Below are 18,675 nucleotides of genomic sequence, written 5' to 3' on the forward strand. Positions count from 1 at the left end.
AGCTTGGAGCCCACTGGATACTTGAGATACTTGAAGTGCTACCTCAAGGGTCAGAGCTTAAGGAAACTTAGGTGAAGCCATCAACTAGGGTAGATGAGGTGGTTTATACTGGAATCTTCATTCCCATTATCCTCACCACCTAGGTTTCTATTATTTGGTTTGCTATTTTAAAATGATATTCTTTGAGGGGCGTCTGGGTGGCTCAGTCGGTTAAGTATCTGACTCTTGGTTTCAGCTCAGGTCATGATCTCATTGTCATGAGATGGAGTCCTGTGTCCGTGGAGTCTGCTTGAGAGTCTCTCACTCCATCTCCTTCTGCTCCCCCCCACCCCGCCGCCCTTTGGTTGTGTGCTTGCTCTCTCTCTTTCTGTCTCTCTCTCTCAAATAAAACAATAGATCTTTTAAGAAAATGATATCCTTTGACTCCTGCCTACGGCCTATATGGCAATCATTGAGTCACCTCGACATTTCTCCTTCACTCCGTTTTTGGGTTGTATTTCTACTTTGTCAGAAAGCATTCAAACCTTGATTCTTCTATTTGTTTTAGTCTTAGATTTATAATTAAACCTACTCAACTCTCATTATGTGTTCTTTTACCAAAAATGTCCAATCTTCTCTTAGTTGGATGAAACTTGACCTCTAGTAGAATCCTCAGAACGAGTTCCTAAATACAAAATATCTTTAGTTCTTAAAACTTTAAAACTAAATTCATGGCACACCATTTTTTTTTAAAGGATTTTATTTATTTATTTGACAGAGAGAGATCACAAGTAGGCAGAGTCAGGCGGAGAGAGAGGAAGGGAAGCAGGCTTCCTGCTGAGCAGCGAGCCCGATGCGGGACTCGATCCTAGGACTCTGGGATCATGACCTGAGCCGAAGGCAGCGGCTTAACCCACTGAGCCACCCAGGCGCCCCGGCACACAATTTTTTTACTTGAGTTTCTTTAAAGTGTTTCTTCACTCCTGTCTTACTTTATGTAATCCTATCAAGTGGTTTGATGCCACCCAATTTTCTTTTTTTTGTAGGTCACTTGTTTTCAGTTTTTTCTTCTTTTTGCCTCTAGATCCAAAGGATTTTTTTATTTATCATTAATGTCTGTTTTATCAGACCTTGTCTCAGAATTGATGGTCAGTTTTCCCAGTTATAAAATGGACTCTTTATTCATTTTTTATTTTTTTTAAATTTTATTTTTAAGTGATCTCTATACCCTATGTGGGGCTCCAGCTTACAACCCCAAGATCAATAGTCACATGCTCCACCAACTGAGCCAGCCAGGAACCCCTAAAATGGGCTCTTTGAATATGTAGAATCAGGTGTTCTTTTACTCTAGAAAGTTTTGTTGTGATTTTAATTTTAAAAAATTACTTCTGTTCATTATTTGCTTTTTCTTTTCAAGAGATTCCAGATATATTATATCAAGCATCTTCCTCTTTAGCTCTTTATTTTGTTTCAGTTTTCCTGGCTCTTTTTCACTGTCATTCTTTCTTTCCTGTTTTATTCGATCATATCCATTCTCTTTTGGCTACTTCTTAATTTGGTCTTCTGAGATGATTTTGTCTTTTTGTTCACTTTTTTTTCCTGAGTTCAGTCAGCACTACTTCACATTTTCCTGGTTGTTTCTATTCTGAGTATGAATTTCTGATTCATAGTATTCTTTCATATCTGTAATTGCTTGTTTAATATATTTAACTCATTTTTTTCTTATACTAGCTTTGTGCAGATGTTGGGTTCCTTTTTCTAGTCATTCTAAAGTGTTCTGGGAGCTCTTGGTTCAGCAATAATAGTTGATGCGATAGGGGAAAAGGAGTTTGGACGCCTTATTTGGTTTATTGGTTCAAGAGCACCCTCTTCTGTTGACATGATGAAGTACAGTTTCTTTAATAAATGGTGCTTTTTGGGGGAAGGGTCATTTGAACTTCTGATTCTGTGATGCTCTCCTCTAACAGATACTTCTCCCTTCCAAGTTACTGCCTTCTTTCTTAAGCCTTTTGTTCAGTGCAGTTTTGAAGAACCCTTCTTTTGACTCTTAGTGTTCAGATCCACCAGGTCTCAAACCTGTTCTTAGTATTTACTTAAAGTGAGACTTTCTCCTGAGTATGAACTCAAAGTGTTGTTATCATGTTTTATCACTGCTGGTACCCTGAAGAAGCCTCCTCTCTTCCTTACAATTCCTTTAAAGGTTTTATTTGTTTATTAATTTGAGAGAGAGAGAGCACACACCGCATGCATGAGTGGGAGGGGTGGGGAGAGGGAGAGAGAGAGAGAATCTCAAGCAGACTCCCTGATGAAGGTGAAGCCCAATGTGGGGCTTGATCCCATGACCCTGAGATCATGACCTGAGCTGAAACCGAGAGTTGGAGGCACCAACTGAGTCACCCAGGTGCCCCTCTTCCTCAAAATCCCTGTCTGACATTTCATACAAATGTAACTATATAGTATGTGGTCCTTTGTGACTGGTTTCTTTCACTTGGCATAATGTCTTCAAGGTTCATCCATTTGTAGCAGGCCATAGTTTATGTTAGGGTTCATTCTTTGTGTTGTGTGTTCTATGGTTTTTGACAAATATGTAATGGCATGTATCCTCCATTATATGTTATACAGAATAGTTCACTGCTCTAGGGGTGCCTGGCTGGCTCATTTGGAAGGGCATACAACTCTTGATCTTGGGGTCGTGAGTTCAAGCCCCATATTGGGTGTAGATTCAAAAAAAAAATAGTTCACTGCTCTAAAAATCCTCTGTGCTCGATCTAGTCATCTCTCCCTCCCCAAGCCCCTGGCAACCACTGATCTTTTTATTATCTCCATAGTTTCCAGAATGTCATATATGTAATTGGATTCATACAGTATATAGCCTTTTCAGATTTCTTTCTTTCACTTAGTAATATACACTAAAGCTTCTTCCATGTCTTTTAATGGCATGATAGTGCATTTCATTTTTTAACACTGAACAATATTCCATTGTCTAGTTGTACCACAGGTTTTTTTATTTAAATTTAAATTTATTTGTTAATTTTAAATATTTTTATTTATTTATTTAATTGAGAGAGAGAGCATGAGAGGGGGGAGGGTCAGAGGGAGAAGCAGACTCTCTGCTGATCAGGGAACCTGACATGGAACTCCATCCTGGGACACCGGAATCATGACCTGAGCCAAAGGCAGTTGCTTAACCAACTGAGCCACCCAGGTACCCATAATTTTTATTTTTTTAAGATTTTATTTATTTATTTGAGACAGAGAGAGAGCACAAGTGAGGAGGAGGATCAGAGAGAGAGGGAGAAGCAGACTCCCCACTGAGCAGGGAGTCCAATGTGGTGCTTGATCCCAGGACCCTGAGATTATGACCTGAGCCAAAGGCAGATACTTAACTGACAGTGCCCCTGGATATAACACAGTTTATTTATCCATTAACTTTTTGAAAGACATCTTGGTTGCTTCCAAGGTTTGGCAATTATGAATAAAGCTGCCTTGCTTTTTTTTTCCTGTGTTTCCCATATCTTGCTTCAATTTTGAGAGATATTTTCACCTGTATAGAATTGGTATGACTAAGTTGGAATTAAAAATATTCTTTTCTTTAAAGACTTTATTTATTTATTTGACAGAGAAAGAGAGAGAGAGAGAACAGGAACAGAAGCAGGGAGAGTGGGAGAGGAAAAGCAGGCTTCCTGATGAGCAGGGATCCCGATGATGTGGGGCTCAATCCCAGGACCCTGGGATCATGACCTGAGCTGAAGGCAGACACTTAATGACTGAGCCACCCAGGCGCCCCTAAAAAATCCTTTTAATACCTTAAAGATCTCTTTCTAGAGGTGCCTGGGTGGCTCAGTCAGTTGGGCATTTGCCTTTGGCTCAGGTCATGATCCCAGGGTCCTGGGATTTGGGATGAAGCCCCACGTCAAGCTCTCTGCTCAGCGGGGAGCCTGCTTTCCCTCTGCCTGCTGCTCCTGTGCTTGTACTCTTTTTCTCTGTGTCAAACAAATCTTAAAAAAAAAAAAAGCCCAAAACCTCTTTCTATTATCTTCTGGCTCCTTGGTCTGCAGTTTAGAAAATAGATTCATTGGAACAATTTCCTTTAGTTTCTCTTCTGGTTAATTGATTCTGTTTTTAGCTGTGCTTAATCTACTCTGAAACCTATCTACCAAGATCTTAATTTTGGTTATAATTTTCACTTCTATAATTTCTAGTTGTTTTTTTTTTTAAGATTTTATTTTTTTATTTGACAGAGAGAGAGCACAAGTGGGGAGAGCAGCAGTGGGAGAGGGAGAAGCACATTCCTCACTGAGCAAGGAGCTCAATGTGGGGCTCTATCCCAGGACCCCAGGATCATGACCTGAGCCAAACACAGATGCTTAACCAGCTGAGCCACCCAGATGCCCCTAGTTGGTTTGTTTTCAAAACTGTACTATCACTTTTCTAATTTTTAGTTCTTTAAGAAATGTTTAAATAAGACTTTTCTCAGTATCTAGCATCCTAGTGAGTCTGTTTCTATTGTCTACTGTTTCTGATGGTTCTTGCTCATTGTGTGTTGTCTCTCACTGTGGATCTAGTTACCTTTAATTATGTGTTGGATATCATATTTGAAAATTATTTATAGAAATAATTTGAAGTCTGGAACATTCACTTTTCCTAGAAAAGATTTGTTTGCTCCTTTCCAGGTGCCTGGGGGTTCTAAGAATATGGGATTCCTTAATCCAAGTTTAAACCTTGATGTGTTCTGAGCTGTTTAAATGACAAAGTTGAAATGCAGACTTAGTAAAGACTGATTTAATTCTGGGTCATCCTTACTCCTAGAGTGTAATCCTCTAGTTTCTAAGCCCAAAGCAAGGAATTGTTTACCCAGGATTCCAACTTCTGTACGCCTAGCTCCATGATGCTACTGAAAGAGCAACTCAGCTTCTCAGATGCCTCTTGGGAGTAGGCAAACACCCTTAGGATAAAAGCATCCCTGTGTGCTTCGTTAACCTCTGTGGGTTTCTCCCCTCTTTCAGATCTCATACCAGTTACCTGATGGCTCACTTGAAGGCATAAGCAGTCTGGAAGTGATGCTTGAGGATTTTTTGTGTCCCCATTTCCAGAGTGCAGTCCTTTAAGTTCTGTCTCCGGAATAGGGTCTGTGTTGCACTAGGAGTCTCCCTTTGGCTGGTACTTACCTCCAACTGACCCTCATCTCTTTGGTTCCCAGTTCCCACTAGTTAGTAGTTGCCTGTTCACTGTTTCCTCTGTGTGTGTGTGTGTGTGTGAGAGAGAGAGAGAGAGAGGTTATCCAGGGTCTAGGGTCTATCTTTCTGGTAGCTTCAGGTCACTAACTCATTGTCTCATCTGCCACCCTCACTTAAGAAGCACCTCTAGATTGGCAAATCCTTGTGGATAGAAGAAGTCCCTGGCTAACTTCTTTGTGTTCTGACCACACAAAACCCTCACCACTACCACCCTAGCCCAAACTACCATCATCTCTCTCCTGGATGTAACTGGTCTTCCTACTTCAACTTTTGTTCCCCTATTCTCCATATGAAAATGAGTGATAATCTAAAAGAATAAATCAGACAGGACACTACTTTCTTTAAAACCTCCCAGGGTGCCTGGGTGGCTCAGCTGGTTAAGTACCTGCCTTTGGCTTGGGTCGTGATCTCAGGGTCCTGGGATTGAGACCCCACATCAGACTCCCTGCTCAGGAGGGAATCTGCTTCTCCCTCTGCCTCTTCCTCTGCTGTTACCCCTGCTGTACTTTCTCTCTCTGTGTGTGTCAAATAAATAAATAAAATCTTAAAAAAAAAAACACCCTCCCAGTGGTAGGACGCCTGGGTGGCTCAGTCAGTTGAGGGTCTGACTCGATTTCAGCTCAGATCATGGTCTCAGGGTTGTGGAATCAAGCTCCACATTGGGCTCCCACTCCGCACTCAGCAGGGAGTCTGCTTCTCTCCCTCTGTCCTCTGTCCTTCCCCACCCCCACAACACGCACTCTCTCTCTCTCTATATATATATATAAAATAAATATTTTTTAAAAGATTTTATTTATTCATTTGACAGAGGGAGAGAGATGACAAGTAGGCAGAGAGGCAGGCAGAGAGAGGAGGGGAAGCAGGCTCCCCGCTGAGCAGAGAGCCTGATGCAATGTAGGGCTCGATCCCAGGACCCTGGAATCACGACCCAAGTTGAAGGCAGAGGCTTCAACCCACTGAGCTACCCAGGTGCCCCTATAATAAATATTTTTAAAAATAAGAATAAAAAATAAAACCTCCCAGTGGCTTTTAAACCCACTCAGAATAAAATTCAAAGTCCTTCCCATGACCTGTAAGGACTTATATAACCTGGCCCCTAGTTACCACTCAGATCTTAACACCTGCACTTCAGTCACACCAGCTAGCTTCCTTGCTGTTCCTCAAACCAATCATGCTTGAGCTGCAGGGCTTTGTACTTACTTCCTGTAATGCCCTGATATTCACATGGCTGGTTTGTTCACCTCCTTTAAGTTTCCCATCAAGTTTCACCTATCACAAAGGCCTTCCCTGACCACTCTATATAAAATAGCACTCCTTTCCCTTTATTCTCTATCCTCTTATCCAGCTTTCTTTTCTTTTCTTCTTTTTAAGATATATTTATTTGAGAGAGAGAGAGAGAGCATGCATGTGGTGGGGAGGGAGAGAGGGAGAGAAAGAAAGAAAATCTCGGGCAGACTCCCTTCTGAGCCTGGAGCCCGATGCACAATTCCATCTCACGACCCTGAGATCATGACCTGAGTCAAAATCAAGAGTTGGACACTTAACTGACTGAGCCACCCCAGCACCCCCAGATTTATTTTCTTTATGGCACTCATCACCAATTGTCATATTATATGCTTGTTTTTTAAAAATGCTGTTCTTTTTCTCCCACTAGCTTGTAAGCTCCACCAAAACAGGAACTTTATTTTTTGTGTCCAACATCTTAAACAGTGCCTTGCACATTATAGGTGCCATGAAATACTATATTAATGAAGAAATTGTGTAAAATACTATATTAATGAAGAAATTGTGTAAAACCTACATTAGGGAAACTAATTTTTTCCAGAGACATCAAGAGATTGAATTTTGTAAAGGTATTGATTACCCCTAAATTGATTTACAAATTTATAGCAATTCTGATTTTATTTTTAAGTAATCTCCACACCCCGTGTGGGGCTTGAACTTACAACCCTGAGATCAAGGTTGCATGCTCTACCAACTGAGCCAGCCAGGTGCCCCTATAGCTATCCTGATTTTAAAATCCCATAGTGGGGCACCTAGGTGGCTCAGTGGGTTAAAGCCTCTGCCTTTAGCTTGGGTCATGACCCCAGGGTCCTGGGATCGAGCCCCACATCAGGCTCTCTGCTTGGCGGGGAGCCTGCTTCCCTGCCCCCCCCCCCGCCTGTCTCTCTGCCTACTTGTGATCTCTCTCTGTCAAATAAATAAATAAATAATCTTTAAAAAAAAATCCCATAGTACTTTTGGGATAGTTGAAAGATGATCTTAAAGATTCATCTAAGTAGAGGCTTCTGGGTGGCTCAGTCAGTTAAGCACCTGTCTTCGGCTCAGGTCATGATCCCAGGGACCTGGGATTGAGCCCACATTGGGCTCCTTGCTCAGCAGGGAGCATGCTTCCCTCTCGCCCCTGCTCCTGCTCTTACTATCTCTCTCTCTCAAGTAAATAAAAAAAGTCTTTGAGGGACGCCTGGGTGGCTCAATCAGTTAAGTGTCTGCCTTCAGCTCAGGTCATGATCCTGGGTCGTGGGATCAAGTGCTACGTTGGGCTTCCTGCTCAGTGGGGAGCCTACTTCTCCCTCTGCCTGCTGCTCCCGGTGCTTCTGTGTGCTCCGCTCTGTTACAAATAAATTAATAAAACCTTTAAGTAGAACTTAGAAAAATAAATAAAATCTTTGAAAAAAAATTCATCTAAGTAAAAACATGAAAGAATATCTGGGAAAGTTATAAAAAATAAATTAGAGGGAAATCCAGCTCTACTAGTTATTAAAACAATTGTAAGGTTACAATCTTAAAAGTACGGTATGATAATTAAAATAGTAAGCAGGGGTGCCTGGCTGGTGGTAGAACGTGCAACTCTTTATCTTCAAGCCCCCAGTTGAGTGTGGAGCCTACTTAAAAAAAAGAAGCAGAGTAGAAGGTTTGGAAACAAACCAAGTGCATACAACAATTTAGATTTTGGTAAAGGTAGCATTTTGAAATCAGTAGAGAAAAGATAATATTGTAAAAGGTGTCTGGAAAACTAGTTAGCTAGTTGGAAAAATAAAGATCATGTACTACCTTATTCCTTATTCCAAAATACATTGAAATGTACCAAAGATATAATAGAACCATAAAAATAGCATAAGAAAAAAAAAATGGGTGAGGCTTTTGTAAGGGTGGCAGAAAACCAAGAAACTCTAGGAGCAAGAAGACATGAATTCAGCTACATAAAAAAACTTTAAAACCTGCAAAGCATAAAACACCATAAATAAAGATTAAAAAAAAAACATGGGTACCTCGTTGGTGCAGTCAGTAAAGTGTCTGACTCTTGGCTTTGGTTTAGGTCTTGATCTTAGCGTCATTGCATCGAGCCCTGCATGGAGTCTTATGTCAGGTTCCACACTCAGTGGGGAGCCTGCTGGAGATTTTCTCTCTCTCCCTTTCTGCCCACCACCCTGCTTACTTGCTCTCTCTCTAAAATAAATAAATAAATAAGTCATTTAAAAAAAAAACCAAATTGGGTCACCTGGGTGATACAGTTGGTAAAGCGACTGCCTTTGGCTCAGGTCATGATCCTGGGGATCCCAGGATGGAGCCCTGCATTAGGCTTCCTGCTCAGCAGGGAGTATGCTTCTCCCTCTGATCCTCCCCCACCTCATGCTCTCTCTCTCACTCGCTCTCTCTCAAATAAATAAAATCCTTAAAAAAAATAAAATCTTTAAGAAAAACAAACAAATTGGGAAGATATAGTTGCAACACATATGACGACAAGACTTTCCTTAATACAAAAAGTATTCTTACAAATCAATAAGACCAACACATTAGAAAAATGGAGAAAGGATATGAGAATATACAAATGGTTAGTAAATGTATAAAAGATACTCTGCCTCATTAGTAACCAAAGAAATACAAATCAAAATATTTCATCTGACCTATCAGCTTGGTAAAGATTAAAAATATTGACGATTTCCAGGGTTGACAAGTATGCAGAGAAACAGCCATTCATCACTGTGGTGGGATTATATACTGGGTCAGTATTGTTGGAAAGCATTTTGTATATCTATAGACATTGTATATCTATAAATATTTTACAAGTCCAGACTGTTTGACCTAGCCAGTACACTTTGGTGAATCTGTTGTATAGAAATACTTAAAGCTGGATGTATAGTATTGATCACTGTGGAATTAATTGTAAAGATGAAAAATTGATGAAAAACCCTTAAATATAGGAAGCTGGTTAAATAAATCATAGTAACCCATATAGTAGAATTCTACATAACAATTAAAAGAATTAGGTAAGTTGCTATTGTCACATTTTAAACCTTTTTTAAATTAATAAACTTTATTTTTAGAGCAGTTTTAGGTTTACAGCAAAATTGAGCAGAAAGTACAGAACATTCTCAAATATCCCCAGTCTCCACACGTGCACAACCCCCCACCCCCACTGACATCCTATAACACAGTGGTATTTTTGTTACAATTGATGAACCTATGTTGACACGTCATTATCACCCAAAGTTCATGGTTTACATTAGGATTCATTCTTGGCGTGGGACAGTCTATGTATTGTATGGATTTTTAAAAGCAAGGGTAGAAATAAATAGCATGAGTTTGGTATTATAAACAACATTATATATAAACATATCTGTGTGCATATAACTTGTGTGTGTGTGTGTGTGTGCGCGTGCGCACGTGCACGCACATGTAAAATTCAAATGAGAATTGTCCTGTTTTGGAATTTAGCTAATGCTCAAAGCTGAGGTCCACTTCCTTCTCCTCCTCCTCCTCCTCCTCCTTCTTCTGCAGGTTTCAGAACAAGGTTTAATCTGTGTGCATTCAAACATGAAAGCTATTTTCAGAAACAGAGTCCTAAGTCATGCTGTCAATCTCCTTGAGGTGCATCCTGAGGGCATGGGCTGTTCCAGGCACGGCAGGAGCTGGCATGGAAAGAGACAGCAACATCGGCAGACACCAGAGGGGTCTGAGGAGGGTCAGTTTAATCGTCTTTAAGCCTGCCCTCGGTATAGAGCACCCAGGCCAGAATCAGCCACCAGTCTGTGGCCCAGACCACCCCCACAGCTTAAGGTCCACTTTCTAAAGAATGGACCAAGGACCTGCCGGCACCCCCTCCAGCACACACAGAAATACAGAATTGGTTCTTCAGCCATCATCCTTACCACCTCGCTAAGTCCATATGAAGAGAAGACCAGAAATCTGAGGTAAATTCTTTGACACACAAAGCAGACATCAGATTCAGGAGTTGACAGACTAAGGTGACAAATGCCGTGGTTTTCCTGTTCAAATGTGGAGGGTCCAAGAGAACCCCTCAAAGCTAGGATGGCTCCTGAGCTGCAGAAATTTGGAGACTTAATTTGGGTCCTCTGGGAATCAGATGCTAAGAGTGAATTAAGAGTGTCAGAAGCTTATTGGGTAGGTAAACTCCTGGGAAACGTCAAGAGAGGGAAGGAAAATTGGACACTGAAAATTTCAGATGATACATGTTTCACACCTGTGAAAAGAAATGGCTGGGGGTTTGTGTGCAGAATTGAGCAGGGAGAGGGTGCTGATGGTGATGCAGATATAATATCTGTGGAGGGGGCAGAAAGTAGGATTGGGCAGAAAGAACCTGCAACCACAATGTAAATCTGACTAAGTTTCAGCCAACCGAATAGTGAGCTTCGGAGCAAAGAATGCCTATTAGAGGAATCCCATACTGGGCAGAAAATGGACAGGTCCTAGGACCTCTGCCATGCTCAGTCATTGGCTGGAGGATGCCCAGAAAGAGCATCTTGGTTAAAACACTCCAGTGGATCCTGAAGGTGTTGCAGCTGGAGGCTGTCAACTGCTTTCACTCCTTGCAGCTAAATGGCAAATTCTTTCTTGAAGGGAGAGCCTCGCAGTAATCCTTCGTGCCTGCCATAGAGGACTGCTCTGGGAGCGTCACTTGAGTGGAGGGTGGTGAAGGAATGTTTGAGAACTTGACACATGCCTCCTGGAATTTGGGGGCATCTGTGAACATAGAGAAGGATGCCCACTACTCTCCCAGAGAATGCTGCAGGTGGAATAAAATAACCTATGGCAATAGGGTAAGGAGAGAAGGCAGAAGTGGGGGAGCTTGTTCTCCCATTGGTGAGGTTGCTTGAGTTTCCCAAGAAACAAGTAGGTGCTTCAGAATGAAGCTGGACTCCAGCTGTTGTGAAGTTATCCCGCTTTCAGCAGGCAACCTGTTGAAATGAGGGAGTCCCCATCGTATGAGGCGATGAGGTATACTATCAGAGACAGGAACTGAAGGACGTTTGCAAGTAAATCAGCAAGAGTGCCCAGTATTCAAATTGGGGAACTGTGCAGTGTGGAGATTTTTGTGGCATCTCTGAAGAATCCATATATGTGTCTTCCTAACCTTTACCTCCCCAAAAGCAAACATTAGGAATATCTGCCACACCGGGGACATCAAGGCCAACCTACATTAGTCAGGAGGGAGCGAAAAAAGAAACACCAGATAAGTAAAAATAAAAAACAAAAATGAAACATCCAAAACAAAACACTTGGGGGTACCTGGGTGGCTCAGTCAGTTAAGCAGCTACCTTTGGCTCCGATCATGATCCCAGGGTCTTGGGATCAAATTCTGCATCGGGCTCCCTGCTCAGTGGGGAGCCTGCTTCTCCCTCTGTCTGCTGCTCCCACTGCTTGTGTGCTCGCTCTGTCTCTCTCTGTCTCTCTCTCTCTCAAATAAATAAATAAATAAAATCTTTAAAAAAAAGAGGAAAACAAAACAAAACACTTAGCTCCTTTCTTCTAACTCCCCACAGCTCCTTACCCTTGGGAAGCCAGAAGCAGTTGAGCAAGGAGAAAGAGAATGAAAGAGGTCAGGCCTGACCTGGGATGGAAGAAGACACTGTTTGAGTGGAGTGGTTGGAGACAAAGCTTTTTTTTTTTTTTAAAGATTTTATTTATTTATTTGACAGGGAGAGAGAGAACACAATCAGGGGGACTGGCAGGCAGAGGGAGAGGGACAAACAGACCCCCACTGAGTAGGGAGCTCAAAGCAGGGCTCTATCCCAGGACCCTGGGATCATGACCTGAGCTAGAGACAGGTGCTTAACTGACTGAGCCACCCAGGTGCCCTGAGACAAAGCTTTTTCGTATTTACACTCCACCAAATTAAAAATGTTCAATAAATCAATTATATATCCATCGTTCTAAATATGCATTGGAAAAAATTTGAGAAGGTACATATCAAACTGTTGTTTATAGCAATTACTAGGGATTTAGGGGAAGTTAAGGATGGGGCACAATTTTATTTTTTACTTTATTTGCTTCTCTATGAGTTTTATTTCATCAAGCACCAATTAGTTTTAAAATTAAGAAAAGTAAGTTAAAACAAGTGGTTTGAAATGAACTAACTGAAAAGTATTTGATTGAGAATTAATTTATTGTACACATCCATGAAGGTCGATGCATCTCAAGTAGGATAAACATAAAGAGAGCCACAAATACACACATCATAATAAAATCAATTCATTCTGTATATTTTTTGAGGTTTTGGGGGAGGTTGTTCAAAGGTTTATCCTCAAATTCTGGGAAGATGGCAGCTTGAACAAATGTCCATGGCACACTCTTTCTATTCGTTCTGCTTAAGAATAACACAACAAGGGCGCCTGGGTGGCTCAGTCTTTAAGCATCTGCCTTCAGCTCAGGTCATGATCCCAGGGTCCTGGGATCCAGCCCTGTGTAGGGCTCCCTGCTCAGCAAGAAGCCTGCTTCTCCCTCTCCCACTCCCCTGCTTCTGTTTCCTTTCTTGCTGTGTCTCTCTCCGTCAAATAAATAAATAAAATCTTAAAAAAAAAAAAAGAATAACAGAACAGCCAGTGTAGGCAACATGATGGAGCCTGGAAGGTGCATCTAAGGCCATATTTCTTTTAGGATCTTGAGTGGGGGTGAAGAACAGATTCAAGCCAAGGTCATGCTCTTCTTGGGTGGCCTCCAGCTAATGACTAAGCATGGCAGGGGTGCTAGTGCCTGACCACTTTTGTCAAATGTGGGACACTTCAAATAGGAGATTTCTGTTCCGGACTTACTTCTTCAGTTGGCTGAGATTGTTCAATCACCTTAAAGCTGGGTGGGAGTCAAGGGGTAGTGGTAGAGGACAGGGCATATCTGTTGGAAACCTGGGATAATGACAGTGATTTTGTGGTTCTCTGAGGAAGTTCAGCCTGCCCTATGAAGCCTGGGCCTGCTTCCCTGAATCAGGGGCCTGATTCAGCTGACCATGGTAGACCTCCAGGAAAACTATTTGTTGGTCTGAATTGCCACAGTTTTAAGAGATTTCCACTTCTATTCAGGGAGACATGGGACAGAGAGGCTTCCTCCCTGTGCCTCACAAAGGCATAACAGCTCTTCATTTAGCTTATTTCTGACCCACAAAAATAAAAACTACTTAACCTTCTACCATTCACTGGTTTACCACTGCTCAGGAGACGCTAATTGCCTGACCTAATTGCTAAGGAGTCAAAATCACAAAAAGGCAAAGAGAAATAACCCATTTAAGGAAAATGCTTAACTAGAGGGAGGAAGACTAACTAAGACAATTAGGTGGCTCCCATTAATGTAGAAAGGAAGAGTCAGAATAGAATTATTAAATAACTAAACAAATTAATATTTGTAAAATGTTTAGAATAGTTCCTGTCATATACATGTTTGTTAAATAATAAACTGTAACAAGAAGTAATGAGAACTCCCGAGGATCTGAAATTGGAGCACAAAAAAGACACTGTAGAACTAGAAAGTATGATTTTAGAATTTAAAAATTCAGAACAAAAATCTTGCAAGATTCCAAGCAGAAAGAACACATTCTGGCTTCCAGCTGATTTGGACAACAGGAGGCATTGATAGATGGTTGGAGGTAGGGAATACAGAGAAAGAGTGTTTCTTCACCTCCCTCTCTGCCTCAGATAGCATCTCTAGTAGTGATTACAGCTCCTCTGTCGCCCCAGCTCCTACCAGGAGGCTTCCATTGGGTAACCAGTACTGGGCTCCAGTAAAACCACTTCCTTCCTTTGACCAGCCCCCTTTCCAGCCTAGGGGCAGTAGTTGCTCCCTGCCATTCTTAATCTCTAGGCTGTCCTTATTGTCCCCTGTTTGGTTTATCAATTCTTCCATTATCTGTGCAATCCATTCCCTGTAGTTTTTAAAAGATTTTATTTATTTATTTGACAGAGAGAGATCACAAGCAGGCAGAGAGGCAGGCAGAGAGAGAGGGGAAGCAGGCTCTCCGCTGAGCAGAGAGCCTGATGCAGGGCTCGATCCTAGGACCCTGAGAATCATGACCTGAGCCAAAGGCAGAGGCTCAACCCACTGAGCCACCCAGGTGCCCCATTCCCTGTATTTTTATATTCCCTCTGTTTTATTTACTTATTCATTCATTCATTCATTCATTTAGTGATCTCCACACCCAACATGGGGCTCGAACTCATGATCCCAAGATCAAGAATCATATGCCCTTCCAGCTGAGCCAGCCAGGTGCCCCGTATATTCCCTCTATTTTATTTTATTTTTTATTTTTTAAAGCTTTGTTTATTTGAGAGACACACAGAGAGAGTGCAATCAGGTAGAGGCGCAAATTGAGAGGGAAAGAGAATCCTAAAGCAGACTCCCCGCTGAGCACGGAGCCCGACATGGTGGGCTTGATTCCAGGACCCTGAGTTATGACCTGAGCCAAAATCAACAGTCAGATGCTTAACTGACTGAGCCACCCAGGCACTCCTCCCTCTATTTTGAATACTCAGAGCTGTTTCTATTTTCTGGTTGGATGCTGACACTCTTACAAAGGAAAATAAACCAGGATCAGAGGTTTATTTTTTTATAAGGCTGTTTTTTAAAAGATTTTATTAATTTATTTGAGAGAGTGGCTGTGAGAACATGAGTGAGGGAGCATGAGTTGGGGGTGGGGAGCAGAGCGAGGAGCAGATACCCCCTGAGCTGGGAGCCTGATGCAGGGACTCAATCCCAGATCATGACCTGAGCTGAAGACAGAGGCTTAACTGTCTGAGCCACCCAGGTGCCCCAGGATTAGAGTTTTAATATATGACACAGAAAGCTGGAAAACACTGGAATACCGTCTATAGCATGTTGGGAGTAGAGAACTGCTGGCTGACAATCATATTACCAGGGCAGGACGGGTTGCTTCTAAAATGGCTCCCAACAATCCTCACCTCCTGGTGTTCACTCCCGGTGTAATTTCTTCTTCTGTGTGTGTGTTGGTCCTGGTGACTTGCTTATTACAGACTAAGGCAAAAATGATGGGATGTCACTTTCATAATTAGGTTACGAAAAACTGTGGCTTCTGTTCTGCTTACATTCCCTCTCTGGCTGTTCTTGTACTCTGATGTAGAGAGCCATCTGGCAAAAAACTGAGGACCTCAGTCCAACAGCCAGCAAGAAACTGAACCCTGCCAAAAACCATGTAACTGAACTTGGACATGGATCCTGTCCCGGCTGAGCCTTGAGATAAGACTGCAGCCCCAGCTGACACTTTGATGGCAGCCCGTGAGAGACACTGAGTGTACACCTTGATGGAAATCCTATGAGAGACTGTGAAGTAGATGACTTGGTTAGGCCATGCTCTTCCTGACCCGTAGAAATGGTGAGATCATAAATGTGTGTTGCTTAAGCTAAGTTTTATTTTTTTTAAAACTGAAATTCAAGATTAAAAGCAATAAACAATACAAAAAGGGGCATAAATCGTTTGATCTTTTATGAAGAGATGAGCCATAAACCTTTATGTACTAAATTGTTAGAGCAGGTTAAAATTTAAAGCAAAACTCTTAGAAACACAAGAAAATTTTGATAAAAACCACAACCATAATGGGAGATTATAATATACCTCCTTCAAAACTTAACTGATCAAGTACACAAAAAATAAGCTAGAAAATAGATGATTTGGGAGCAACTGGTTGGCTCAGTCTGTGGAGTGACCAACTCTTGGTCTTGGCTCAGGTCATGATCTCAGGGTCATGGGATTGAGCCCCCTGTTGGGCTCCACATTCAGTGAGGAGTTGGTTTGGGATTCTCTCTCTCCCTCTCCTTCTGCCCCTCCTGGGCCCTGCTCATGGTTGCTAAATAAATTTAAAAATAAAGGCTTTATTTATTTGAGAGAGAGAGCATGAATAGGGCAGAGGGAGAGGGGAAGCAGGCTCCCTGCTGAGCAGGGATCCTGATGCAGGGCTCAATCCCAGGACCTCGAGATCATGATCTGAGCCTAAGGTAGATGCTTAACTGACTGAGCCACCCAGGTGCCCCAATAAATAAAATCTTTAAAAAAAATAGGTGATTTGATTAATATAACCAAAAAGCTTAATGTATGACGATATATATATATATATATATATATATATCTCCATATGCATCTAGAAATGTGAATTATTTTCTAACGTCCATTAACTAAGTGCTTCATCACAGAGGAAAATCTTTATAAATTTAAGAGAAGAGAATTTATTTTTTTAATTTTTTAAAAGATTTTTATTTATATATTTGACAGAGAGAGAGAGAGAGAGCATGCAAGCAGGGGGAGCTGCAGGCGGAGGGAGAGGGAGAAGCAGGCTCCTTGCCGAGCAGGGAGCCCAATTCGGGGTTCCATCCCAGGACCCCGGGATCATGACCTGAGCTGAAGGCAGACGCTTAACCAACTGAGCCACCCAGGTGCCCCAAAGTGAATTTCTTTTTTTAAATAAGGTCAACATGGGGCTTGACCTCACAACCCCGAGATCGAGTCACGTGGTCTACCGACTGAGCCAGCCAGGCACCCCTGAGAGAGGAGATTTTAGAGGCTGCATTTTCTCAATATAAGCCAGTGAAATTAGAAAGAAATAATAAAATATGGTCAAAATATCTTTACTAGTTAGAAATTGAAGGACATCAATTTAATCCTAGATTAAAGAGAAAATAAAAACAGAACTCATGAAAAGTTTAGGAAGTAACAAAATGTAGATATAGCAAATTCTATGGGATCACCTAAAACTTTATTTAGATGAAAATTTACAGCTCTGGGGCACCTGGGTGACTCAGTCAGTTGAGAATCTGCCTTTGGCTCAGGTCATGATCTCAGGGTCCTGTGATAGAGCCCCTGCATTGGGCTCCCTCCGCTGCTCCCTCTGCTGCTCCCCCTACTTGTACTCTTTTACTCTTTCTCTCTCTCAAATAAATAAATTAATGGAATCTTTAAAAAAAAAAAAACAACTTTCTAAAAAAAAAAGAAAATTCACAGCTTTAAATCAGGAATCACGAAAGTCTGGGTAGGTGATGGAGATGTAGGAAGTGGCTAGATATAACAGTGGAGGTGGGGCCTCTGGAGTCTTAGCAGGGACATGACAGCCCTGAAAGCCTTGAAGTGCACCAGTCTGTGATACCCCCTTTAAATGCTTTTAGTATTAATAAAGAAGAAAATGGAAAATATGGAAACGAATCTACTAAGAACATAGTGGCAAAGCTGCAAAATTATCTAAAAGAAAACATAGGTGGAATTAATAAAGATAAAGCACCAAAAATTAGTGAAACAGAAAATTGTCACAGGTTGGGTTCCCTGGGAAACAGATACGGAGGAGGAAAGAATCCAAAAGGTTTACTGAGAAGTAATGTCTGTGAAGCAGAAGAGGCTGGGCATGTTGTTGGCAACGCAGACCTGACAAAGTCTCTGCCAGCTCACTGGGGAGCTGCATAGCAAAGATGACCCCGTTTGAAGGATCTCGCACGGGGCAGAAAAGGCTACACCCCGGTCCTGCCACCTTTCCCAGTCATTAGCTGTGGGCATCCCAAGAGCACTGTGACCCTCAGTTCAAAATCTGAGGTGGACTCTGAAGGTCCTAAGAGCCACCAGCACTGTTTGCAGCTGTATGGTTAGTCCTTTCTGGAAGTGGGCACTGCGGGTTGCCTCTCTGCCACAAAAATAATAAAAAGTGGTATAAAAAAGTTAATAAAACCTCAATAAAATAAAAAGTTGGCTTTAAAAAATTCAATTTATTAAAGATTTTACCTTTTGTGTGTGTGCACGATTTGGAAAAATTGCGCTGTAAGTAAAATTCATGTGCGCAAACCTGCAAAGAGTGGACATTTGGGATGTGTTGAATGGTTATCAGGCAAAAACAAGTAGCCTTCAGGGACCTACCTTCCACAGTGGGGCCTTTCAGTCCCTCATCTTTTTAAACCAGACTTTCAATGCCAGCCTTCCTTCCACTGCTTTGTAAATACAGAACTGATTTTTAATGACCTGAAATTAAGAAAAGGCTATTCCTACTAGAAAACAAGAGAGGAACATTATATCGGTTTGAGGTTACATTATCCCTTCAGATCAGGAAGGGCTGGGCTGGGACCTCAAAGAGTGTATGTGAACGTGCACTTGAACCCCTGAGGATTCAGAGATTTGGTGGACCCAGTTTCCCCACCTGCCCAACTCACTGAGATTTCCTGCCAGTTTCTGCACTGGCTTGAT

The 18,675-nt window shown here is 41.9% G+C and overlaps 1 protein-coding gene across 1 annotated transcript in view; it reads left to right on the forward strand.

Moving 5' to 3' along the window:
- LOC125091434 (uncharacterized) overlaps positions 1 to 16,077 on the forward strand; it is a 67,841-nt gene extending 51,764 nt beyond the window's left edge. The window contains exon 5 of the mRNA XM_047715096.1: positions 15,583 to 16,077. Within this exon, the coding sequence (XP_047571052.1) occupies positions 15,583 to 15,605 (23 nt within the window). The 3' untranslated portion in view covers positions 15,606 to 16,077. The remainder of the gene's footprint in view (positions 1 to 15,582) is intronic.
- The last annotated feature ends 2,598 nt before the right edge of the window (positions 16,078 to 18,675 follow it).

The sequence above is a fragment of the Lutra lutra genome, chromosome X, assembly GCF_902655055.1.
Source record: "Lutra lutra chromosome X, mLutLut1.2, whole genome shotgun sequence".
Taxonomy (NCBI): Eukaryota; Metazoa; Chordata; class Mammalia; order Carnivora; family Mustelidae; genus Lutra; species Lutra lutra.